Source organism: Passer domesticus, chromosome 1, assembly GCF_036417665.1.
Source record: "Passer domesticus isolate bPasDom1 chromosome 1, bPasDom1.hap1, whole genome shotgun sequence".
Classification (NCBI taxonomy): Eukaryota; Metazoa; Chordata; class Aves; order Passeriformes; family Passeridae; genus Passer; species Passer domesticus.
This window is the reverse complement of record NC_087474.1, coordinates 22,833,214-22,860,707: the sequence shown is the minus strand read 5'-3', so window position 1 is coordinate 22,860,707 and position 27,494 is coordinate 22,833,214. Positions and strand designations below refer to the sequence as shown.

The following is a 27,494-nucleotide window of genomic DNA, read 5'->3' as shown; positions in this document are numbered from 1 at the left end:
ACTCTTGTGTTTCTTATATTGGACCTGGAAGCATCTGGGTGTTTTCACCTCTCTTTAACTAAGGTAAAACTTGAGTGCTCATTGCTCCTGATGGGGGCTTAGCACCTTGCTGGACCCCTGCTCCTAGCACACAGTGAGAGGGAGGCAATTCCTTCCTACAAGTTGCTCCTGCACAAAGCAGAATAAAATCTAGCCTAATGTTTGTTAAACCATAATAGTCTGTCTAAGTCTGTTTAGTGAAAAATACTGTGTGGTTTTGTATGGACAAACCATCTCTGTCACTGCTAATATTTGCTGTTGCAAACTGTTACTGCACAGCTCTGGGAGGGTTTGTCCAGTTTGATGCTGATTTTTATGGTGAATGACAGCTTTGGACAAAATCCAAATCCTACATTAATATTAATTTAAAACTGATGTAAGTTAATGGAGAAGAAACAATAATCAGCAGTTAACAACTGAAGGAAGCTCTCCACTCTAGCCATAGGATTTTCATTTCAAAGATGTGTCATAGGCACTCGACATCACATGTTGTTTAAAGAAAGGGAGTTAATTCTTTGCTGAGTTATACTTATGTTAAAGAAAAAATACAGAAAAGTTATGGGCTTGAAAGTGCTAAGAAAAAAATAGAAAGGCTCTTTAACAGCTGTTTTATGGGGGTTTTTTGCAACAGAAAATGAGAGGCTGTCAGAAAAGTTCTGAAAAAATATTCTGAATACTAATTTTAGTTTGAAATATGCATGTAACATCACAGTATTTTTATGAAACTGTAACTAAAGGAAGTTAATGACTGTATAACCTGTTCACTTGGTGCGTTTACTTACTTCTATTAATTAAATGTACTTTGTATTGTGTGCCCCATTTATTACATTCTGTGTCATATTTGCTGTGACTGCTGGGGATGGGTTATGATAAAGTCAGAGGCAATGAAGATGGGTCCTCATCTAACAGGTGCTCCACTCCCTTTGTTCTTTGTATACACATATTCAAATCACATAAGGCAGGGGACAGGATAGGACCTGTTAACTCATTGCTGATTTCCCTAGCAAATAAACCAGCAGCTGCAGGTCCAAGCCCTGGCTTAGTGCTGAGAAGGTGGCCTTTGTGTGGGACAGGATGCTTTCATGGAGTCCTTTAGCCAACTTCTTTTGGGACTTACAGTGCAAAATATATTTTCTGCTTGTAGGTAAGAGACAGTATGAATTATATTTGATTGTCATTGTGGAAATGTGAATTGGTTCTATAAGATTTATCTTTATAAATTTAAAGGTATTTCTGTTGCATTGTTAGGTGTTTCATTTCAAGAAGGTAGCCTAAAAGCTTTTCATCAGGTAGTGGCACCTTGTTTTATAAGTGAAACTAAAGTTTTAGCAGCTGAACAAAAATGGGTGCTATATACAATCTCTGTAAAACTTGGCATTGATTAAATGTGCATAATCTACATGTAAAACGTAGTTATTGATAAAATAAATACTATTACATTTTATTGAGTAACATACACATTGTGCATTCTTTTTAACCAGTAAGGCTGGACAAGTTCTAAACCAAAGATTATACAGAAGCTGTTACGCACTTGTTTAAAAATTTGAGACAGCACTGATACATTATTTTTCACTTCTTTATTGTTAATTAGTTTATTATTTATTAGTTTTTGTAACATCTAAATGTAATTGGTATTGAAACTAAATTAAGCTTTTAGTCAGCTGAAGAATATCTCCCAATTAATACTGAATTTGTTTGGTGTCTGGGTGCAGTTTTTTGTAAGTCTGTTTTTTTTTATCCATGCAATGAATAAAAAATAGATGTTCTACGTACTTTGACAGAAATATCCTGTGATCAAATGTTAGATAAGCTTATTTCTGCAAACTACTGTAATTACCTTCTCTATATTTAATTGTTTTTGTAAATGTCAACAGAGGAAATGTATAATATTACAAACATAGTGCATCCTCTAATCCTTCATGTATAGAAACAACTTTACTTTTATCTTTGTGAACTTCGTAGTTCTAGCTTATTATAGGGTCACCTAGTTTCCTTGATTTTGAGATCAATACTTTTTCAAGACTTTTGGCTCATAATGATTGATGTTTTATATGATGATGATTGGATCTCTTCTTTAAAAATGAAAAATATTTGATTGATAAAGAGTAGTGATTTTGTGCTTTATCTGCTTTACCACTTTATTGGATATTTTTCATTAAAATCCTACAAGAGTTATAGTCATGCAAGCAGAGTGCTTAGAGTACAGGTTTATTCACCATGAAGTCTTATATCCTTACCCAGATATACACATTTTCTAGTAAAGGAAGTGTGCTGCCCATACTTCATATCATGATGATAATCAGCTACAATGGAGACATAACACAAAGGCCACTAAAGGCATTGACCTCAGCAGATAAAATTAAATCCTATAACAAAGCTCAGTGGGACTTTTTCTTGGGCAAAAAAATCCCAATCCAGGGAAGAATACTCTCAAGTTTTCCATTACATAAATGGAAGTATAGAAATTGCAGCTTTCCTGGACCATTACATCTGCGTTGTTTGGGGTTTTTTGTTCCATAAATGATCATACTTGTAAAAAAGGAAAAAAAAAATCAGTGATCTAGTGACATTTTGCATCAAGTTCAGGAGAGTTGAATGGCTAAATGAACAGACTGGTGAAAAGCAGTTGAGAATCCAAACTCACTTTGACAAGGAGATGTGCATGTTAAATTCAGAGAATGCTAAAATCTTGCTAAGCAGGTTTCAGTTTATGCCATAAACTCAAAAATTATGTCATAGTTTTTTATTTAAACTAAAACTGCAGCCCTTGTTTTATGTCAACAACAATTCTGTTGTGCTTGCTAATACTGGTGACAGCAATGTGAAATGGAAGCAAAGCACAGATCACTGAGCTCCAAATGGAGGTCGTTGTGGTACAGCCCTTAGAATCATTATACAAAAGTTAGGTCTTGGAATTTCATCATCTTGGGAAAAAAGTGTATTATATTTGTGAAGCAGTAGGGATAGGCTTGAATTTTATGGAATTTGGGCCTGAAAAATATGAATTTAGTTTGACACATTGGCTTGATTTTGCTATTAACTGTAATTCAAGGATTAGTGATAACAGTCTCCAGTTTAAATTAAATATCAAGATTAGTCTAATAGAAGTGAATCATGGAACCCTTTAGGCTGGGGAAGACCCTAAAGAGCATCAAGTCCAGCCATAAACCTAACACTGCAAATTCCTCCATTAAAGCATGGTCCTGAGTGCCACATCTACACATCTTGGAAGTATCCCTAGGGAGGATGACTCTGCCACCTCCCTGGGTGCCCCATTCTAATGCCTGACAACACTTCTGATGAAGAGGATAGCCCTCTCAATAAAGGATATTCCAGACTGTAAAAGACATGATCTCTGCTAAGACTGGAATATTTCCATCACTGCTCCTGTAAACCCCTTGCCTTTGATAGAACACTGTTGTCTAATAACTTGCCCCAGTCTCAATCTGCCTTCTCCCTTGCCATACCAGCCATGGGGAAGCTCCTATGGAATGTTTGCACTCCACAAAATCACCCCAGCAAACCCACAGAGAGCAACAAGAACTGGAGTTATCCAAAGCCACTCCTGAAGAGGGTGAGGGGAAAATGGCGTTTCTGCCCTCACCACCTCTAGTTGCAACTAGAATAATTTCCTCAATTGCAGATCAAAATGTCTTTCCAAGACACTACACAGAGCCAATTTTCCCTGTAAATCAAGTGGAACAAAGTTTATTTGCAGTTTCTATTCCAACAGTTTTTAGCTGCTACTGAAGTACGTTTTCCAGCCCTGATTCTGTTTTCATTACTCTGTTAGGCTGTTACCTTCCATACTGGTGGTCCCAGTCATCCTGGTCCTCTCAAGACCTGCTTAGTTGTGCTAAGTTTTTGTACAAACAGATGTGTGAGAAATATTATTTGTTTTCCATATTTTGTTTTCCCTATTTTTATGATTGCACTACTTCTGTTACTGGCATGTTGTCCAGCAGCACAATCATCTATTGACAGCTAAACAAACTCAAAAATTGAACAGCATCCTACATAAAGAATGAGTAAGTATATGGACAGATCTTTTAATTACAGATCTCTCTGTGTTTGAGAAATGTTTGACTTTAGTCCAGTTGATCTAAAAATTGAAATGAGTGGTTATGTGATTAGTAGGTTATATTAAACCTATATAGACCTCTAACATGAGATATTTCATGAAGGATTCTACTGAGGAGTTATTCTCTTTTTCAAGTGGACAACAGGACTTTAAATCTGATTTGTACTGTAATGTTGTCAGGGAGTATATTAACATCTGAGAAGTGTTAGAATAACCAAAAAAATACTTAATGTCCTGTTAACCAGAGTCTATCAAGCCTTGAAGAGTTGTGTTAGAAAATTGCAAGAATAGCAGGCTACAAATACTGTTAAAAAGGGGAGCAGGTTTCAATTTGATGTGCGTCATCTGGTTTAGGTTTTTCATCTGGAAAGTTAAGCATGTAAACATCTCTTTAGTATGTATCCTCCAATTAAGCCACTCCAAATTTTTTCTACACTCTTCCTTTTTTTTTTACCCTGTTCTCCTTCTATCTCATCTGAACCCCAGCCAGTCCTTTGCAAATTAAAGTTCATGCAGCCTGAAGTCTTCTGTCTGGTTCCTCCTTAGCCCCATTAATGGGGGTGTGCCAGACTTTCTGTCAAAGGATTTCACTGTCTTTTTGTATATTCCCCCGTTAGTATTCTGCAGTGTTTTCCTTTGGCTTCCTTGCCATGCCCTCAGAAAAGCTGTAAGCTATCTTTAGCTGAGTGTAATATTGCTCAGCTTTATGAAAAGGGAAGCCAGCCACAAAATTACTTTTTTGGGGTAGATTCTGTACAGCCCTGCTGGTTACACATGAGACAGTCCACTCACACTCCAGTGTACCTCTGACATTAATTACTGCTGCATCTGTAACCACCACTCCCTTTTTGTGTCCCCACCCTCATCCCCAACAAGTTTACTTTGTCATTACCTCATGGCAAACAACTGTGCACTGAAATGTGATGATTCTAACCCAAAAGACATGTACAAACACCACATTATGCTACTGAATTGGGGTTTTTTTTCTGTCACATAACCTAGGAAATTGGACATAAATGAATCTTTAACAATTTCTGTCATAAAGAATAATTATATGAAAGCAGGACATTAAAGAAATAAAGTTAACTCTGCATTATAATAATGAGCAGAGTCACATATTTTTCATACATTGCTCCTTCTGCTCTTCCCTACCCACCCAGCTTCTCCAGGTAGAAACGCATTCCATGTACATCAGCTGGGAAGTTACTTTTTCATTGCAGGTATTTGGAAGCCTGTCAAGAACCACAGAATCTCATGTTTGAGGGACCTCAAGCATCATCAAGTCCAGCCAGAAATGATCATTAGCAGGAAAAGGATAGATGGTGCATGGTGACAGTGTTGTGTGTTATCCAGGGCAGTGCGTTCTCAGTCCCAGTGTGTTCTTATGCAGTAGCAGATGGACTACTTACATCAGTTTTTACATTTCTTACTTATAAGAGGTTGCTTTTTTCCTAGGTTTTTTTTTTACCACTTGCAGTGTACTTTTTAGCAGTTTTGAACACAAATCTGAGCAATCAAACCTGCAGCTAGTGTCAATTGGAGTTACATCTTTAACATACCAAAATGTTTTTATATGTATTTTGAAAAATCGTATCCTTCATATTTCAAATTGATCATCCAAAATGAGTCAGTATTTTTGCTGTTAATTTTCTCTGGGCTTAAATTCTTCATCTCTAAAGTCCTATCAGTAAAAATGGTGTTGTAAGATCAGTTCATTAATGTAAATTCTTCACATCATTGCTGTTCTCATGAGTGCTATGGAAAAGTTAATGTGAAAATCAATCACTTAGTTCCAAGACTAAAGCTTTAATAGTGTTCTATAAATATGTCTTAGGCCAGCACAAGGAAAAATTATTTTTAAAAATGCATGAGAAAGACAATGATTAACCAAGGAGTGGCCTTTTTGCATTGTAATGGAGACAGAATTCTTGGAAAACAGAATTAATCATGTGGCTGAAAATTTCACTTTTGTGCATGTCAACAGCAAGGCTTAATTCTGGCAATCTCCTAAGACTGGAATTAAAAAAAGTTTAATTTAAATACTTGAATTTTGCAAGCTTTGTAATGTTTCTTGAATTTAGTCTTACAGGTACAGAGCAGTCAGCAATAACAATTATATACAGTTTTAGTCAGAATTCATGATAGTGCTTGTCTGATTTTTAGTCAATTTCTTAGTATAACTGGCACAGTACCTAAGAAGTCCTCTGCAGCTGAACAACCCAGAAAAAATCCTAAAAACTGAGTTTATAATCCAAGACTCTTAGACAGTGTAAGACATAGAAATACAAAATATTTTAAAGGGCAGATATTTTATACATTAAGGTAAATGTACATTATCTCATTTTTGTCAAACTTTCAACAGTGAAAGATCCTTCCTTTGGCTTTTTTGTATAATATGAGTCTAGAGCTCTGTAGTTAGATGCAGCACCAAGGTCAATGAGCTCTTGCCCCTTTCGTACTTAAAATCTGAGTTATAACCATGTAAAAAAATGTGAGTTTTTTTCACTCTAAGAATTTCTCATTTGAGTTTTCTGGGGTTTGCATTTGTGTTTTGGGTTTGTTTATTTGTTTATTCTTTCATTTTTATGCAGGGATTTGTTCTGCCTTAAAGTTGACAGTACCATCTCATACCATCCATGGTATTGAAGGGCAACCACTTCATCTTTCCGTTGACTACAATTTCAGTGCTACAGCTTCTGAAATCCAGATAATTTGGCTTTTTGAGAGGTCTCAAAGTAATCCAAAATACTTGCTTGGCTCTGTAAATCAAAGAGTAGTTCCAGACTTGGAATACCAACACAAGTTTACCCTTATGCCACCAAATGCATCTTTGAGGATTAACCCATTGCATCTCAGTGATGAGGGCAATTACATTGTAAAAGTCAATGTCCGTGGAAATGGGACCATAACTGCAAGTCAAAAGATTCAAGTAGCTGTTGATGGTAAGTAAGTAAAAGATAGTATCTTCATTTTAAAAATAGAATTACAATAGTCTTGAAGTCCTGGTTCTTAGTATCCCGTTACAATGGTGTCTCATTTAATGCAACCATACATGAATAAATGCAAACAACTAAGTTATGTTTTTTCCTACTGCTGCTGGAGGGAATACTAAAATATGTAATCTTTAAAGAAAATTAATATATTGATTGGTGTTTCTATATCATAAATACTGAAAAGGCATAGAAACATTTAATATTATATTAGACATTAGACAAAAAATAAGATTTCATAAGTTTCTGCTGTGCTATCATGAGCATGCATTGAATTTCAAATAGTCTTATTCCCTGAATAACTTTATCTCCTGTAGCAAAGAGGAGCCATTTAACTCCCAAGCCCATCCCAATCTGCAGACATCCTCATGACAGGTTGCCCAGATTTCAGTGGTGCAAAGCTGTGGGCAGTCATGCTGAGGTCACACACGGTGGGCAGTGTCATGCTTTGTGCTCTTTTCTTTTCTGTGATTTGTATATGAGGCAAGAGGCCATGGTACACATGACTGCTGCCTTTATCCTAATACCAGTAATATAAGCAGTCTGGTTTTATTTATGTCCCATAACAATTTTTACAGTCACCACCTGAGAATATGGCCTTCTTTTTTAACCTTTAAGTGCATTTAAGAGAAAAAATTTGAAATATTAGAAATTTCCAGAAAGAATGATGATTTGAATCATCTTGGCCATGAAGACTGTAATAGAATGGCTTGTCACTTTAACAACTCTTCATATCTCTTTATTTTACAGTTCCAGTCACAAAGCCAACTGTACACACTGAACCATCTTCAGGAGTAGTGGAATATGTAGGGAATATTACCCTAAAATGTACTGTGGATAGAGGTACAAGGGTAGCTTACCAGTGGATGAAAAATGGGAAGCGTCTTCATGCTGGCCCTAATTATATCTTTTCATCAAACAATGCTACACTTCTAATTGTTCCTGCAGTAAAAGAAGACATTGGGAATTACAGCTGTCTGGTATCTAATCCTGTCAGTGCAATGGAAAGTGAGATAATTGCACCAACCATATATTGTGAGTATATGAAATATTCATTATTATCTTTGTATGAATTATTTTGCTGGAAGGGGTGCCTCCAAATATGAAAACAGGCAGAAAACAGTGGAGTCAACATTGTATGTGAGCTTGCATTAAAAATGAGCTTGTTTGTAATAGCTCTAACTTAAGACAGGATAATAAAATTGTTCAGTGTTTTGTAGTTCTGAAGAGCAGTCTCAACTGCAGAATTCAAATAGAAACTTCAAAATTTCCACAGATATCTTCAGATGTGACTCAAAGGAAAGAATAATGAGATCATTATACATGAAAATGTTGTTATAAATGAAGACACAAATAGTATCAAAAAGCTAAGCACCAGGAAGTACCAGGCTGAACAACTCATCGTAGTGGGTTTCCTCAAGATCGTTTGAAGTCCAGTCCTTTTTAATACTTCCATTAATGACACCAGAAAGAAGATAGGGAGTATCTCAATGAAGTTCATTCATTACATTAAACAGGAGGATTGAATGACTTTGACAGAGTAATAGAGCTGGGATGAGATTTGCCAGTAAAAAAAATAAATGGGTGTGCCCTTTCAGAGAACAAAAAACATGAACTTCTGCTGATAAGATCAAGATCTATTAGAAAAGGCAGTGACCCTAGGGTGATTGAGCTATCACAAGATATCTATGAACTGACAGCATACTTCAGGCATGAGAAAGACATACTAATTCTAGGGGAGTGGGAAATGGATTTCCAACAAGGAAACAAGGGGAGTGCCAATGGCACACAGAAGATAACATGTGCAATACTTCATGCAGTCCCTGCAGATCCCAGAATGCTGATTTTGAACTGGAAAGAAAGAAAGACAGAATGAAGAAGAGACACAAAGACCTCAGTCAGGCTTGGCAAAATTAGAGCTGAAAGTTATTGCATTCCACATCAAACGGGAAACATGAGGGAGCAAGAAGAGTTGCATAAAGACCATTTTTGACAGAAGAATAAACCATAAGGTAGCCAGATATTTTGACTGGAAATGAAGGCACCTGAGAAACTGATTGAGTTGGAGGAAACAAAAGATTGATTTAATCACCATCAACAATTATACAATAAATCTTAGAGCCTTCCCATTTTGGTCTATGTCAGGAATTCCCAGTGCCTCCTCAGTTTTCAAGTGGCACATGCTACACATATATCACCTGCTATGCTCTAATCCTCCTGTCCTCAGGGGTCTAATTATCCTTCTCAGAGGAAAGCTGAAATTTGAAAAGCCAGGACCTACTTTGCCACCAGTCCTATTCAGATATAGCCAGTTTATCCAGTGGCCTGATATGGAAGGGAACACGTCAAGGACTGGAACTGAATTCCTGTCAGCCAAGGGCTGGTGCTCATTCCTGCTTTCCCCAGGCTCTGGCAGCTGGTAGGCAGCCCATGCTCAACTTGTTATTTTTGCACTACCAACATATTCAGAACCTACATCTCTTATGTCTCTATCTCCTATATTTCCTCCTCCTTTCATCTCCTTTCATTTCTGATTGTCTATTCTGCTAGTTGTTCAGAGATTTTTATTATAACTTGGAAGAATTCATTGGATAAGGGGATGACTTGCATCTAAAGTACTGGGGGAGGGTCTCTACACTGCAGCAGGAGAAGAGAAAAAGACTGCCTCAATTAGCAAAGATTAATAAGGACATTGTTAAATATAAGCTGATATAAGCTTATGTGTAGCTTGTAAAATTGACAGCAGTGCAGACTTGAAGATAAAGAAGCAATTGCAGAGTTCTAAGCGGGGCAAATATTAATTGAGCTTCCATCTCATTAGACAGAGGAATCATTATAAACAAGGAAATAACCAGCACTGATAGAGCTTTAACTTATCATTACTGTAATTAAAAAAAAAAAATCAATCACATTCTTTCCTCAAGGTAGCGCATTTTTATATGCCTGTCACAATCTCAGCTCACTTATGTGCTTGAAGTGCTAAGAATGAGACCTGAAGGTGTATGAATGCAGCTCCTCTACTGCATTTCCCACTTTAATGAGCTGTGAATTGGCCTTGTACATGTCTGTCTTCAAAGAATACCTACAGAAGTTGGGACACTGTATCCAGCCTGACACCCCTTCCCATGCAATGAAGTCGGGTCAGGCTAGAAAAACACCTGCCACCCTTGCTACCTTTCAGACATCTCTGTTTGTTGCACAGCCATGTGAGATTTGAATTTCTGACCTGTTACACATGGGTTTGTCTCCAAAGCACTGATGGCACTCACAGGTGTCTGGGACACTTGCTCTGACAACGTGTTTGCCCTTCAGTCCCAGCTCTGCTACTGCTTCCCCCCTTCTACCCCACTCAACTACATGCATTTTCCAGTAAATTTGAAAAATCTTTCTAAGTTCTAAACTAGAAACCTGTTTTTGACCAACTGTTTACCAGAATTTTAAAATCTCAAAGTTACTTAAATGTTCACATTTCTTGAATCTTTTGCTGTTTAAATGGTTGTGATATACAGCTTTATCAAAAATTGAGATCCACTTATTCTCCATGTGGGTAAATATTATTGTATATGCATTTTATGAATGTCCTTCATCAGAACTGAGGGTTTGCTTTGTGTATAATATAAAATCTGAAAAAAAGGTATTAAGAGCAAACAACGACTGCTGAAAGACTGCAAATACCTGTGGTATTCTCTATATCCAAGTCAGTGATGGGAGTTGGGGTCTTACTTCCTGAGCTATATGAAGTCACCTAATTTGGTTCAGCCTCTGCCTGCAGAAATACTTTGTTTCCTAGCTCCCAGTTGTCAATAACAATCCAGGCCAGGCCCCGGGATCTCTCTCTGCCATATGTCATTGCTGTGGGGGAGTTGCTGCAGGTGATAAAGAAAAGGTCGCTCACAGTAAATACCTGCCATCTGCTTGGAAACTGTAACAGTCTCGTAGTGATGGGAGCAATTGGAAATATTCCCATGGAGCAGTAAATTGTTACCCAGAAAGATTGATTTATTATTTTACACATCATTTAGTTAACGGGTTTTACTGAGACAAGAGGCAGTCTTCTGTAGAGAACAATACTGGAAAGGGAAAATAGAGCTGAGGGATCCATGAAGGCTGTCATTGTGAGTTGTTACTGAGTATGAAAAGTGGTTTTTAATTCATGTCTTATTAATATTATCCTGCTTCTCCATTAATTATTATGCTAATGCAGCCTGGAATATGGCCATTGCAGTTGTGTGACTCAGAAACAAATTATTTCAAGACTGGAAGAAGCTGCTGTCCTGTAGGCTGCAGCAGACACTGTTGTACTTATTCAGCAGACTAAGTGTGCTTTTCTTCCTCAAGTCTTCAAAAGATAGAATATACTTAGTTCCAATGAGAAAATGGTTAATTGCCTACTTTTCAGAATCACCCTTGAAGCTGTGTATAACTGTCAGTTACCCGTTGTTTAGGGACCTTGATGTACACTATGCCCAGGAGAGGCAAAATACTACTCCAGGCAAAGCAGAAGGGTTATTCAATCCTTGTGTTGACTTCAGCAGGAGTGCCACTTTTCCAATTTTGCCAAGATTTGGCTATTTCTTAAGATAAGCCCTCTGGTTTTATCCAACTTACTTCCACAGCCAGTGTGTGTCAGTGTTTGTATAATGATTTCTTTCAACTTGCAGCTTCCATCAAAATATAGTTTTCAGTGTTATCTCTTTATGCTGCACAGTTCTGACACTGATAGAAAAGCAGAACTCAGTTATGATTCTTTTGCAGACTGTGGCAAATCACCTGCTACAGTGGAGCATGGAAACCAGTCAGCTATTCTTACCAATAATTTCTGTTAACACATATCAAAGTCATATTACCTGTAAAAATAAAAGCTAATTCTCCTAAGAAGGAAGAACCACTGAATTGCTCTGAAAAGTGAAAAAAATATGTTCCTGCATATACATAGTTTGTAAGGGGCTTTAATTCATTTAGGAAAAATGTCAAAGGCCAGTACCTCCCTTCTTCCTTCAGATCTGAAAACAGGGGAAGTAAAGACCTATAAGAGGTGAGCCCCTGTGAAAAGTTCCCCTTTCACAGAAACATGCAGCCCAAGTGAGGCTAGCCAAGCCAAAACAGTGTGCTGTAGGTCTGTACTTCATACAAATCATCATTACAGGGTCAGCTGGCTCTGGAGACAATAAAGCAAGTGACTCAGGCACTGCAAAGCCTGTGGGGAAGTAGCCCAGCATCTATAACTTAAAGAAAAGCCATGATTCTTCAGAGTGGCTGTTGCAATGTAGGTGGGAGCAGCACTAATTCGTGCTGAAGTGAATTTCTATTCCATTTCCCAAGTAAATATTGTGCATGATGTTGGCCATTCTTTAAAATGAGACTCCAAAAAGCTTACCACTAGGAAATAAGGAGAGAAAAATAAAAGATTGACAAGTTTAAGTTGTGAAGTATGGACATTTACTTAAAAGTGGACTGAACTGAGGTCATATATGGTGGTCTATAGTCTCTTGTCTAAGCCTGAAGAAATGGAAAAAACCACAGAGACACACAAAACAAATGGCCTGGTTTGTGTTGTGTGCTGGTGGTTTAGGTGTTCTTGAAGAATAAATGAATCTCATAAAAAAGGCAAACAGTAAATAGAAGTGTATATTAGAGAATGTTCTAACATGGTCCTGAATTTCCTGGTGGGAAATAAAGTCTGAAATATACAAATGTACAGCTTCATGTAGCAGGGATTTTCCCCTTCACACCCAGCTACATTATCTTAATTCTTCCAATCAACCACAGGAAGGTGGAAATACTGTTAGATTCCACTGTCTGGAGTGGGCACAGCACTGTGCCTGTTTTGTGCTACACCATTTCTGTATGAGGCAGCTTTACTGATCTTCAGGGATCCTACCAAAAGGACACTCTTAATATTTTCTACTTTTGCTCTGTCATATTATCACATTAGGTCTGTGCATTTTTGATTATTCATGCAAGTCTTCAGGTAATTAACAAAATTAAAATGATTAGGGGTTTTTTGGTTTTTGGGTTTTTGGTTTGTTTTTTTTTTTTAACTAGAAAAGTTATTTAATAAGGCACACTTCAATTTTTATATTCTCTATGTAAATTTCTATACTTAAATAACTGTAACAATACTTTTAACATGTAAAGATATAAAAGCCCCAATGATCTGAAATGTTCTAGTAAAACCAGCATGAGAAATATTCTTATAATATTTAAGTATATTGTTTCCCTTCCCATTTTCCTGTGCAGGTTGCACCAAAAATACTCATCTGCTCAATTTTTTGAGTAATGAACACATGACTATAGAACAACATATGGTTCTTCTAATTATATTCAGAAAAACAACCTTCAGCACAAGAACTTGCTTTTGAAAAAGTGTAATTACAGTAGTAATTATTTAAGTATTTCAGATTTTTAATAATTTAAAGTATTATTTAGTAATACAAATCCACTAAAATAGGGGAAAATTTCAAACTTATTCTGGTAGTCATTTATGGAAAAATTTTTCTGAATTCATCTAAGGCACACCCCACTCAATATTATACCTGTAAGTTAGTTCCCTGAATAATTTTTATATTGTAAATTATTGCAGTGAAGATAATGTTATGAGGCCGATTTGTTCACTTTTAAATTTGTAGGGAAATTACTTATGCCAGTAAGTTTGGCATTGAAATAGAAATCAAGTATGCTCCTGAAGAAGACATGCTCCTTTACTTCATAGAAATCAAACTGATTTCAGTTTTTATTCTTTTTATCATATTGAGAAATACATAGACCCATGCTTTTTCTTTAAACAGCAATTAGACCAGTATTAAGTGGGTGTAGCCTGAGCTAAGCCTAGCACAGAGCCAGTTATTGAGCTGAAAGCCTTTTCACTGAAATGACTGAATGCCAGCCATTCTAAAGGATAGTCTAACTTAAATATTCTAACTTTAGATATACACTTCTGATTAATTTTTAATTATATACTTTGATTTTCATTTTCTCACTGTATTTCCTTTTTCCCCAATGCAGATGGACCTTATGGACTTAGAGTCAAATCAGACAAAGGTCTGAACATAGGGGCAGTGTTTACAGTGGACGTGGGGGAAGTTGTACTGTTTGACTGCTCAGCAGATTCAAATCCACCAAATACTTATTCATGGATTCAAAGGGATGACAATAGCACTCAAGTAATCAAATATGGACCCCATCTGGAAGTTGTATCTAATAAAGTGTCCCAGAAGACAATGGATTACATGTGCTGTGCTTTCAACAATGTGACTGGAAAACAAGATGAAACTCACTTCACAGTTGTGGTTATGTCTGTAGGTAAGAAAGTAGCATTATTGTTTTAAAGTGTAACATCTACATGGATGCCTCAGAAAAAGGAAGTCATTCTCAGAATATGTATTGAAATTTAGGTCTTGCTAAGAATATAGTAAAGGGGCTTTTGGACATTCTGTGGGATACAGGTTTTACTTGCTGTATGACAGCTTGGAACACAACCCACCAAGACACTGAAGTTTTGTGTGATTTTATTACAATTTTCATGTAAATTATTTCCCTGTCATATTTATGAATCTCTGTGTTGGTTGGTGGGTTCTGAAGAACACATACCTTCATTGCTCCTACAGTATAACCTCAGCTCCTACAGTATAACCTCAGCTCCTGCATGATTGTGTTTAATAGCAACAAAGCAGTTTTTCAGAAAATCTCCAGAAGCATAGAGCAAAGAACAAGATATCAATGAAGTCTGATGTCTCTTCTCAATGCAGATGGGTACAAGTATTTCTAGATAAGGAATATATGCTATTAATGTTCAACAAGAATGACTAGATTGCCTGTTAGAAAATTTAAGAAGGCAATTTCACGTAGGCTGAGCAAAGAGCTAACAAATTTGTTAGTCTGGTAAACAAGAAGATATGTCCACGATTCAGGCTACTTACTGATTCAACATGAATCCAGGGCTTTCAGTATGCTGGGAAGAATATGAATTGCAATTTCATAGTAAGAATATTGCACTCAAAAACTAAATATTGTGGTTACTAGTGAAAGAAAATGCAACCAGAACTATGTGTTTATAGAAATAAACATGACCTTTCTCCAGGAAGTTCATGTAAAATATGATATTCAACTGGGATTTCCTTTGAAAGGCCAAAAAGGAGGGAAGACTCCACAGCTTCGTAGTTGGTTTCACTTAAAATAATAGATTTCCTAATTACAAATATTTTACTTACATCTTATTAAAACATTTTATCCTGTGTATTTAAAAATAGAAAAATATATTTTCTCCCCTCTGGAGCCGTATTCTTTTTGATGAGTGTTTATTCAAATAGCACTAAATGGAGATGTCAAGGCTACACTTTGCAGAGCAGCACTGACTGGTTCTAAGAGGTATAAATTCACACACAATTCATTCTCAGCAATGCTGCTCAGGCTAAATTCTCACTGCAGGTGAATAAACATACTAAGCAAAGACTATGAAAATTGTACATATTCCTTTTCCTTACTCCTATAATCCTAGATACTGAGGATAGACTATGGCATTCAAAATACTGCAAACCCCATTTACAGTAGCAACAGGAATTCTGATGTTTCAGAAGACCTTACACAACTTCCCCATGGGACAGAAACTACCTATATGGCACTATAGACAACTGCCTAACTAATCCTAAAAATTATCTAGAAAACAATTTTTATAAGTTACAATTATATCAATAGTTGAACTAAGTTGTTACCCATTTTCAGCCAAGATTCTAAGATGAGGTATCTCATGTACACCAGTCATTGGTCAGTTCTCAAGGTTAGTCAGTTTGAATATGTTAAATGCATGCAAAGAGCATGTCTTTGTTTTCTGCACTGATACATCTATGGAGATGCGATTTATTGAGTCTACATTTGAAATTAGTCACTTTAAGGAACAATTTTAAGGACTCATCTGATTCTCCAGCATTTGGGCTTTTTCTTCCTAAGGAAAGCAGTACAAATTAAAAAAATTTGTGAAGTTGCAGTGATTTATTTTCCCATATCTTTAAGACACGTCTGTCTAGAAATCCTCATATTTAATCTTCATGAAAACCACTGCACATGTAGCCAGTGCAATGCCAGTGAATTACATGGAGGTGTAAGTAGATATAAGCAGGCCTCTGCACAGGAGTTCATTGATTACTGGAAACACATCCAGCTAAATAATACACATTTTAATTGTAGTCGTAAATCTGGCACTAGCAAATATGCAACATTAGTTTACCTAAATGGATTGTGACTTATCCTTTAATGACATGAATTCTGCACAATTCAGAGCAAAAGAAGGAAACAGTGCACAAGCAAATATGTCTGGCATTTCCTAACTTTCACATTCTTGTTCTTTGCAAAATCATTACAACCATTTTCCGTGTGCTTCTGGGTATGTAATTATATGCAATTTGTGTCTGTGTTGTATCAGAAAATCCTGCTGGAAAAGTCCTGCTAATGCATATCCCAGCAAAAGACTCGAACAAAGGAAAGAAATATTTTGAATATATTTAGATGTGAATACAAACAACGTGGTGGGGTTCCATCCTTGGAGGTGTTTAAGGAAAGACTGGGCATAGAACTTAGTGCCATGTTGGTCTTTGGTCACAGGTTATACTTAATGGCCTTAGAGGTCTTCTCCAGCCTAACTGACTCTGTGATTCTGTGAAAATGTATTGGTTTCAGATGTGGTTTGATAAATAACCAGACTGTCAGTGATCTAAAAATCTTTACAAAAAGTCAAATTGATGTTTTGTCTTCTCCTGCTTTATATCCCAACTACTAGGAGGATTTCCCTCCAATCTAGCACGAGTTGCTCTCTCACCCTCTTTTTTGGTAGTTCAGAGTCTCTTTACCACAAGTTATAATATGCATTTTCTTTTTTTGATGCTGTAATTTGTGGCTTACATTTACTAAATTCCATTTAGTTCTAGGCACTAATCTGCTTTGAAGTCTTTTCTGATATGCATATCATTGCTTTTTTCAGTTCAGGATATCTGTGGGGAAAAATAAATGTTACCCATTTGGAAGACCCAAATTTTGCATCTGTTTTGTATCTCTGTGCAGGTTTACTAGTTTCAGAATAATTTTTAAAGATTCATTTTTCAGTATCACTGTAGCACATTGTAAAGAACAAGGAACTAAATACAGTACTCATCTTCTTTGTCACAGGGTTGGAAAAGCTGGCCCAGAAAGGAAAATCTTTGTCTTCTCTTGCAGTAATAACAGGAATTTCATTATTTTTGATCCTAGCTATGGCCTTTTTATTCCTATGGAAAAGATATCAGCCTCATAAAGGTATGTAAAAGTTAAACACAGTCCAATTCTTCTTTTGGACCCTTGGAGCAAAAAGAATAATTTTTTTTTCTTCTTTTCAGTGATACAACAGAAGCTACAGAGCAGGTAGAAAAACAATTCATCTTACATCTAAAAGTACTTTCCATCCAGAGAATTGCATTTTATCATATTAATTTTCTTTCCTTGGCTTATGACGTCAAACTGAGAAATATGTTTATGTTTTCTAGGGCAGAGACTGATTACAGAAAGGCACAGGCATTTTCAGGTAATGCTAATGAAATAAGTGTTAGCATAAGGTCAAAGTCCATTCCTGAAAAAGAAAAATAGCATCACAAATACAGGAAAAAAATAAAAGGAAAGTAAGAAAGGTGTGTTTTTATGTTGGGTTGCACACCTCTATGATAGCTTAATTAAGATAAGACCTAAATGAGAAGCCAGCATGGGTTTAGCTCATGTCTGGAGCTCATAGCAGTATGTACTGTTGTCTTGAATTCTACCTATTAACCCCAGTATTTTGGGATTGGAATACCTGTATTCCACTGTTGTGACCAATATGACTTAAATCAGTGTTGTTTTGGGATAGCAGTAAGAGGTGATACACCGTGAGAGAATTACAACTGAAAATGTTCATGGCATTAGTTGTTATCAAAATCATGGGTTAATGACATTGCAGTATACATATATACTGCATATATATATATATATATATATACACATATATAACCTTCTGTCATATTCTGTACTGCCTTTCTCTGTGTTATCAGGCACAGAGTGGGTGCCCAGAGTGGGTTTTTTTACTGCCTCTTTTCCCTCCACAATATTTCCCAGCTGATCCTGTGCAGGAGATGCTAGAGACCAGCCATCCTTTGGAAGGATATCACTTTTATTCCCATTCCTTTCTGCAAAAGCATCAGAGCAGACCAGAAACTGCTACATGCACAAGTAGAGGGAAGTATATGAAGCTTAGGAAGGTAGGACATTCACCTGAGCACAGAGGGTCCATCAAAGTGATATCAAAGGATAGAAATTCATCATTGCTTTTAGTGCTGCAACCTTTGATGTGGAATGGTGCCCAGGTGACAACCAGAGCCTCACATCTCCTGGATAGTGGGAGGGTAGACTAACTACACCTAAATACAAGCTGTATCTGAAGTCCCAAATAATAATGTGGCATCTATATGTACCATGTTCCCTTTTATTTTTCTCAGAATTGTAAAACATTCAGGTGATGTTTTACTTCACTACACTGTGGATGTGTTGAGTTTATTTATTCAGCCTTTTTTTCTATGGGAAATGAAAGTAAATTGGTCATTTTAGCCTTCCAAAATAGAGCGTATGAATGTCTCTATCAAAATTGTTGCTGAGGTTAGCAAGAGGCTCCTCACTTGGTATAAGGCATGGGAAATCACCAGGTACCGTGCACACCATCTCTGTAGCTGTCCTACCTTGCTCCACACCAGTTGGAGCTCGGCAGAGAAGTGGTCTAAAGCAGGTCACACAAGCAGCATTCAGGTGTTTTAAAAATTAGGGCAAAATACTTTGCCAGTCATTATTTTCCAGGTCCATATTACATCTCTTTTTAAATCTTTGTTCTAATTTTAGGACATGAAAGTGCTTTGGATGATTTTGGGATATATGAGTTCATCACATTTCCAGATCTTACCAGTGGCTCCAGGGTATGTGATTTTATATCATAAACATCCAATTTTCTCTAGATATACTAAATATCTGTACCAGAATCCTTCTGTAGGTTTGCTTCTGTTGCTTTTTACAGATGTGTGCGTGACATCATATTCATGGCTATTGTTCACCCAGTACTTGCTCTTTCTTTCCTGTGTTACTAGTTCATTACTTCGTAATCAACATAGTCAAGTAAGGAAAAACCAAGCTCTAAAGACAGCAATCTCCATTCAACTACCCTATATTAAAAGAATATTAGTCATGTTGGGTAGTTGAGTAGCACTGAGCTACTTGTGTCACACAGGCAAGCCTACTATTGCTTGATGCCATTTTCTCCCTTGACCCTAATATTTCTGCTCATGCAACATTCAGCCCTGGCAGTGCAGAACAGTCTCAGAGGTTATTTAAAGTGTAAATAAGAGGAAAGTCTCAGCTGTATGTCACAAAAATTATTTGGTTGGTTTTGTGCATTGTAGGGTAGGAGTTAAGCATAGGAATTTTGCTAGCAGAAAAGAAATCCTGCAACATTTACTGCTTCCTTGCATTGTCTTTGCTGACATTACTGCATAGCAGCTGGAGACCATGCTGATATGACGTAAAAGGACCAAAAAAAAAGATTAGACAGGGCCACAAAATTTAGGGACAATGGTAAACCTGAGAGGAAAGAAAATAAAGATTTGCCTTTGCTAGGGAAAGTTGCCAGCAATGTAATCTTGTAACTTTGGAGAGCATCAGTCTGGTCAGGTAAGGGAGAGCTATTAAAGCATGGTGACAGGGTCACATTGTCATAACCTAATTTGTTCTTATGATTAGTACTCATAATACATGATGTCAAAAAACAGTCATAGATTAATTTATCTTCTCTGATGGAGTTAGATGTTTGAAATACACATTTATAGTGCTAAAGTGCTACTGCAAATGTTAGTGGAGAGGACAGACTTTTACAGCAGCAGAGATAAAAGACTTTTAGAAAACAGAGCAGCTGAACTGCTTCTTTTACAGTTTGTGCCAGTAAGAGGCTTGTTAAGTTTAAAGATCGGGCCCTAGATCATTACAGCCTTAAGCTTACTTAAGCTTACTATGATATTGTACGAAAGAGGATATATTTATATTAAACAAATTCTTTCCTTGTGAGGATGGCGAGGCAAGTGCAAGTTGCCTCAGTTGCAGATGCCCCATCACTGGGAGTGCTCAGACTCAGACTGGACTGTGAGCAACCTGGTCTAGTGAAAGATGTCCCTGACTATGGCAGAGGGGTTGGAACTGGATGATCTTCCAACCCAAACCTTCTATATCCGTTAAGCTGATCATATCACAATATCACAATCTTGCAGGATCAGGGCCTTAGTAGGTCAGGAGGGATAAAGCAGTGACGAGAATGACAGGATGGATGTACAAGCAATGAAATCTACTATAATTTCCAGTAAATTTTCAAGGAACAGGAGAAACTCCACTCGTTTATGTTCAGCTACTCAAATGTATAGCATTGCAGGTAAAGTCAGCATTTGATCCACTGATTCATTGTAGTCAGCAGAGAAAGGGGAAAATAAGAAAGTGGAGATAACAAAGAATTAGAGGTTGGGTATAGGCAGAAAGACTGGTAATTCCTCATAGATGTAGAATCTAGGTAAATCTGTTGTCATGACATAAGAGGAAATTAATATACTTAACACGCTGAACAATCAACATTACTTGATTTATGGAAATTCCATGCATCTCTCTTTCTTTGACAGGCTGGTGGGAATTTTATGCTGAACCCATGTGCTGAATATTTACTGCTTTTTTACTGTCTGTTCTCCTGCTTTTCTCTTTATTAATTGTTTCTTTCTTGACTTGTGGTACCTTAATATAAAGAATTTGCTGTATTAAATGCAAAAGCTGCATCCTAAATCTTTTAAGGGGCTAAATGAATTTAATACTTGCCTTACTATTAATGTGACAAGAACTTACTCAAAATGAAATCTAAATTAGCAGAGATTATGCATTCAATCCACAAAAACAGTTTTGATGAAAAGTTTAAAAAATAACAAGTTGCATTAACAGTTTAATTTCTGTTTAATCTTTTCATATTTGTACTTACAGCAGGAATACACTTTGTTGGTTTTAGGTTTCAAGCCACTCTGTTCCTGGCCCTGACTTTGTCGCAGGCCAGGATATGCTAAGTACGGTTTATGAAGTTATTCAGCACATTCCTGAGCAGCCAGAGCAAGACCACCAACAGTAAGTTACAGACTGTGTTCACTCATATGGTAGCTTGAAGACAAATACTTTTCATCCAGAGCAATTTACATTTTTTGAGTCCACCGAGAGGATTATGGAAGGAAAGATAAAAGCTACCTCAATTCCTCCACCATTTCCTATCCAATCCCCTACTTTTCCTCAAGGCTGCAGTCTGTTGTTTCATTACACCAGTTTTGTTAAAGTGTAAAAAACAAAAGGTGAGATCTTCAAACACAGCTTCAAATTAAAATTCCCACTTAATTTAACAGGGCACTGAAACATCAGCACTTCCTACTGAATAGGTTCAATACTCAATCAAAGCAGTTTAATTGGTAGCACAGCCTCCAGACCACTCAGCTATGTGCAAGTAGAGTTAGAGTGGGGATTTTTACAATGTTGAAACTGGTCGGTTTAATAATAATCAGTGGTTGTTAAAATAGTCACTGAAATACTAACAGAGTACTACTTAAGAAAGCAGTGTCTCTAGAGCAAAAGAATTCTTGTTGTGTGGTACCCTGGCTGGGAACTCCACAGAAACACTTTTGCTGTGCTCAATACCAGGAAGGCCACAGAAAGGAAGGCAGCGTTGTGCTTATGTCTTGTAGACCTGGTTATGTTCAAATCACCTCCCGTATCTCACTTCGTAGCATAAGAAGGGTGAATACACTAAATTTTTTGTAGTTGTTGTATGGCTGCCTTAAATCTATTGTGAATATAGTCTTTCTTAAAAATTAAGAACAGCACACAAGACTTTATTTGGTAACAAGTGTATTATATCTCATTTTCCATGGTTTTTTAATGTGTTTGGTTTCTTATATAGTTGAAAAGAAAAATACACACCCTTAACAATATGCTAATCAGTTGGCTGAGTAATCACAATGTTTATGTGACTGTATTAGCATGCAGTACTTACACTACAAAAAATGTCATTATATCTTAGTTTATGTCTTCAACTGTGTGTCCAAGTTATGTATGTAAACATGCAGCCATGCTTGTCAAAACAAGCTGGTCAGTGAGAAAGCAACACTGAATTGCTAATGATGTTTTTGTTCTGCTCAGAATTTTTCATTTTGAACCTTAAGATTTTTAAAGCCAGATGTAAAAAATACCATTCATAAAGTACTTATTTTCTTACTCTTCCTCTTATATGTCTTCCTTCTCAACTTTCTCACTGATACATGACCCCTCTGAAAAAAGGAATAAATACAACAAAAAGGTAACTTGAACTCTGTAACAGTTCAGATTTCAACTTCAACTTTGCAAAACATATTCTGTAGTTGTAAAGGACTCTTTTGCATAAACCAATTTTGCTGCTCTTTTCATATTTTATATTTTGAAAAGGAAACAGGAAAAAATTTTCACTAATAGCACAAAAACGGCTAAGCATGATACTGGGCAAACTACTCAGATTAGAAAGACCACATTCATGAATTTTCCAATTCCTGACCTGCTGAGAAGGAGCACTCTGAGTGATAAATAAATAAGGATGACTAATACTGGTGCTTACAGCAGGATGCTTCCATTTCAGTATAAGGAAGAAACAAAACACCACAGAACAGAGAATGAAGCTGGGAAAGTGATTGCAAACTCCTGTAGAGCAAAGTAATGATTACTTGTGGTTGAATCCCACAGACTCAGTATGCAGTCATCTGTAGAGCAATCAGCAATATTCACAGGAAAAATGATACAAAACTTGCCTGCACTCTGTGGCAAGAATCTCTCTTTGTACAAAGCAAAAGAACAGATATTTCAGAGCCAAACAAATTTGTTAGTTAAGTGATCATTTTATTCTTATTCCCAGTTCTTCTAAATGGAACTGCTGTGATTTCACAAATTTATTAAAATAAATATGTAAAGAAAAATCAGTCAAAAGCAATGCTTAATTCTCAGATTTACACTTTGAGAATCTTTCAAATCCTGTCTTTGAATGTATCTTCACCAGAATTAGCTGGTGTTCTCTCTCTTGCTCTCAGAAATCCCAGTGACAGTACCAGCAGATTTGCAGACTAGCCAGTGCCTAACACCTGGCATAGCTGGTATAGCTTTTTCCACTTTTCAGCATGTTTTTATCAGCCTTTTTATCCTTTCATCCACACATGCACATACGCCTTTGACAATCTAAACAATTACAAAATGTTTATGTGCCCCAGCTCTTAAAAGGTAGAAAGACTACTGGAAAATAATTAAATTCTTTATATCTCTTGGGTTTGGACTGACAGGCTTATAACTTAATTGCAGTCAAAACATAAGGTGAGATGATAGCTGGCTTTGCACTTTTACATTCATATGCTTCCATTAGTTGCTTTTCACAGCAGTCTTTTGCAGACTCACCTCTTCTGCACTTCCAAAGTATCAAATGGAAAACACAAAATCAGATTTTGAGGCAACTGTTCTGCTCCATCTCTGGCATCCACAGTTACAGGCAGTTACAGGATTGTCACATACTCCAGTATTTCATTAAACAGATTCTTTTAAGCCATTTTGGTTTGATTATTTTCCCACCCTTGGACTTTTTTTTAACTAAATATAAATTCTCTGACAAACTGAACAGGAAGGTTCTTCCATGTATGGAAGAAATCCAATGATGTCTGTCAAAGCTAATGAGCGAGAGGTTTAGTCAGCTTTTACAGATAAGTATGGACAGTTCATAACTGTTCCACCTAAAACTGTTTGTAACTTAGGTTTCACTTTCACTCCAAATGAAGATAATTTTACATCACCTTCCTCTCCTCTCATCCATACTGTTTCTCTCATATCAATAGTTAACCATTTCACAGATTTCTGCTCTGCCAGCTGTTAAAGCAGTAAGGATACAAAGCCTTGCCAGGCATTTCAGCACAGGGTTGTACTGTGGACAGCACTGGCTCAGTCCATGGTTACCACCACCACCCTTTAGCAGGTACATTATTGTTATACAATATTAACAGCTATATACATCATCATATTGTATGATATTGTATCATACAACATGATACAGAAATATCTGTACAGAAAGAGCAGCAATGCAGGATGCCATACTAGCCGTTATGTTATTTATGGCTCAAACCTGTGCTGTCTTTTAAAAACTAGACTCACTATGCATACTAAAAATTCAGTCAAAAATTAGTGTTGCAAATCTGTCCCCACAGATCTTATTCAGGCTGAAGAATTTTGTTTAGAGCTGCTGGTTTGCTTACATGTTTGCAACAGTTCTTTTAAAGAAAAAAAAAACAGCATTGTGGACAAGTGTTAGATGTATCTATGTATATGTTCTTTCCTAGATGTATATGACGATACAGGAAGAGGAAATCAAAGGATCTGAAAATGACAAAGTTACTTCTTCTTCTTTATAATGTATTGAAGGAAATGCCAACAACTTCAAGTGTAGCAAAGGCTTATGCCATCTTGTCTTGAAATAGCAATTTTTCTTCAGACTGAAAAACTCTTCTCTTGGAGTGGTCCAAATTGCCCATTTTTTAATTTTTTCTTTCTTTTTTTAAGTAATAATTCCTCAGAAAATAGGGATATTTAAATTCTTTTTTTTTCCTTATCAGTGAATACAAAAGACAAAGGGCTATCTTAAAAATGCACTATAAAACCTACAACTTTTTTAAAAAACAATCAGCAGAAGCACAAGAAGGAACCAGGCCCAAGATGCCATCCATGCTTGTTTTATTTTAAAAATAGCAAAAAAATATCAAACAGAAGGGTTTTTTTTATTTGGGTTGACTTTCACAACAGAAGACCTCCATACTGGAATGGAAAGTAATAAATGCAGTATGTCTGATTGCAAAATACATTTGGGGTTAAGAATAAAGTAATTCTTTTAATTCATTTAATGTAACATAATTTTCAAGCATAGAAATGGATTTGTCAGGCAGTTACAAAAATGTACATATGTATATTATTCAGAATAATGTGTTCTCATTAAATTCTGTTTCCTTTGCATTTGAAATGGTTTTCTATTTGCTGCTGAAGAGCCTGTTTCTCATTGACTAGGAGAGTAAGTAATATTCAAGTTATTTCCAAAAGCTGCAGGAAGTTCAGGCTATTTGTACATTAAAATAATTCTACAGTGCAAATGAAACCAATCTTACTCTGTTTAAACAGTGTGCTACAAGTCCCTTTGGAAATAGAAGAATACTCTTCCAGAAGTTTCTGTTATCTGGCTACTGAATCCTGCAGGAAAATTCACTATTATTTCCACAGGGTCAGCTATTAGTTGGTGTCAGTTAATTGTCAGGGAAAAGAGGAAATATGAACTGAATTAATCTACAGGGGGAAAAAAGTTACTTCAGGGACAGTTAATTATGCATAAAATCATTACTGTGACTAATGAGAATGCAGACAGTGAGCCCACCCTTTAAGACAGGCTGTATGATATTATTTAAAGCACTCTGTATTAAGAAAAATAATTTACACTTATTTAAAATACCACCCTAATCCAAATTTACTAAATATTCTTCCTGTCTCCATCTTTCAAAGATGAGGAAAAAAATAGCATGGTTTTCAGTCAGCATTCTGATCTTGTGAGGCTGAAAAAAAAAAGGAATAAAACAACTGCACCACTGCATATGAGGAAAATAAGACTTGGTATTACACAGAGGCAGCATGTGAAGCCCAAATATGCAAGTAGTAGTGATATGATCTCAAAAATAACATAGTCACCAGATTTGCTCCCTAAGAAATAGCCATCTGACATGAAGGAATCAGGCAGAGGTTCTAAGTAGAAACATTTGTGCAGAACTCTGAAAGACTGAGAAGCTTAGAGAGTTCCCCATAAATTCCTCCATTGTTCAGTCAAAACTGACTTCATGTGTGTTTCAAATCAGGACAGCTCTGTGGGATTTGCAAAGCCTGATTTTCACCCTCTTTTCTCCTCCTCTTCTTGCTGGAGCAATAATTTTAATTGCTCTGGAGGGAGTATGCTGATTAGTGAAGTGCTTGAGACCATTCCATCTTACCCTATTGGATGTCACTGCAGGCCACAGGGCAGGAAATGCAGACAAATTAAGAGAAATTTTCTCCACCTCTGGACCCTCTGTATTTAAAACTGCCAATTGTTTACATTTTTTAAGCTTTTGTGGGGAAAGAAAAAAAATAATTCAGGTCAACATCAGTTCCATTCTACATTCTTTTAAGCTCACTTAAGCCCATGCTTAAGTGCATTTTAAAGGTCCCAAAACATTTTGTTTCAGAATCTGTGCTCATGTCTCAATAACAGGGGAAAACTGTTTTGGATGAAGCCATTTATCAATAATGTGAGATGACTTCAGTAGTCTAATACTTAAGTTCACCTTAACAGTCTTTTGAACTTCTGCAAAGAGCCTGTAAAATAACTGTAAATTTAATAAAACAATTTTGTTTATGCATCACATAATGCCTAAAAGCTCTGTGGGTATATGCATTTTCACTGGAAAGGACACCTATCATCAGGTTTGTAAATAAGAAACAAAAACCTACCTGTTGCAAGTAGAATGTCCCATAGAGGCCCTATATGCAAGTTGTGGCTGTCCCATTCCTACTCTCCACTTACAACAAAAATTTACAGAAAAAAACCTCAACTGGAAGGGAAATATATTTTACTATAGAAAGAAAAACAATTACATAAATAATTCTTTTAGTTATGGCAGCAGAACCAGCTCTGCAAATAGGAATATGTTATTGAAACAGACAGAGGGCAAACACAGGCAAGTCATCTTCTGTTTATAATATATTGTTCTCATCTGTTTTTGTTTCATTGTGTCTTGTGTATTACTGACTGTTAACCAAAAATACACTGGCATAAATTCCTATTCAAACTGTGCTCATTCTTTACTGTTGTTCCAGAACTTGCACAGTGTGTTGAGCTACTTATGGTGGGGAAATCCATTTGGTGGAGGTATAAAAACAATACACTACACGGGAAAAACAATTCTGAAATGTCACAGGAGCTTAATGGATGACAAAGAAAACCTTTGCATAATGTACTCTTGCCTCTTTCTCACTGTTACCACAAATTTCAAAAGAGATTGATAAGCTTTTATTTATTAATGGAAAATCTATTCCAGATTTTGCCAAAACCAATGGAGTGTGTGTCCATTTACTTGATGGTGTATACACTGGGCAGCTGAAATATAACATGGGGATCATGAGAAAGCAGTGTGAAATGGGACAGGGAGGAATTTTTAAAATCCTATCTCATTTTTTTCCTCCATTCCTGTTGGTGGAGGCTTTAGCCA

General features: G+C 36.5%; 1 protein-coding gene across 3 annotated transcripts; it reads left to right on the top strand.

The window, feature by feature from the left end:
- The first annotated feature begins 989 nt into the window (after positions 1–989).
- On the top strand, positions 990–27,494 carry HEPACAM2 (HEPACAM family member 2). 3 transcript variants are annotated; one of them, XM_064410210.1, is made up of 10 exons: positions 993–1,183; positions 6,712–7,062; positions 7,861–8,145; positions 14,116–14,412; positions 17,269–17,394; positions 17,475–17,499; positions 17,622–17,659; positions 18,997–19,070; positions 21,182–21,294; positions 24,555–27,490. In XM_064410210.1, exons 1-10 carry the CDS (start codon positions 1,114–1,116, stop codon positions 24,562–24,564), a joined length of 1,389 nt encoding a protein of 462 aa, XP_064266280.1. In that variant the 5' UTR covers positions 993–1,113; the 3' UTR covers positions 24,565–27,490. The 3 variants fall into 3 exon arrangements, with proteins under 3 accessions (XP_064266284.1, XP_064266280.1, XP_064266288.1); XM_064410218.1 differs by lacking the exon at positions 993–1,183 and adding an exon at positions 3,951–4,067 and having other exon boundaries at positions 24,555–27,494; XM_064410214.1 differs by lacking the exon at positions 24,555–27,490 and having other exon boundaries at positions 990–1,183; positions 21,182–21,298.

Excerpts from the sequence above, each read along its gene's own strand:
- HEPACAM2 (XM_064410210.1), top strand. The coding sequence starts at position 1,114 with ATGCTTTCATGGAGTCCTTTAGCCAACTTCTTTTGGGACTTACAGTGC. Across the intron at positions 17,395-17,474 it reads AAGATATCAGCCTCATAAAG|TGATACAACAGAAGCTACAG; the intron begins GTATGTAAAAGT and ends TCTTCTTTTCAG. Across the intron at positions 17,660-18,996 it reads AAAGGCACAGGCATTTTCAG|GACATGAAAGTGCTTTGGAT; the intron begins GTAATGCTAATG and ends TTCTAATTTTAG.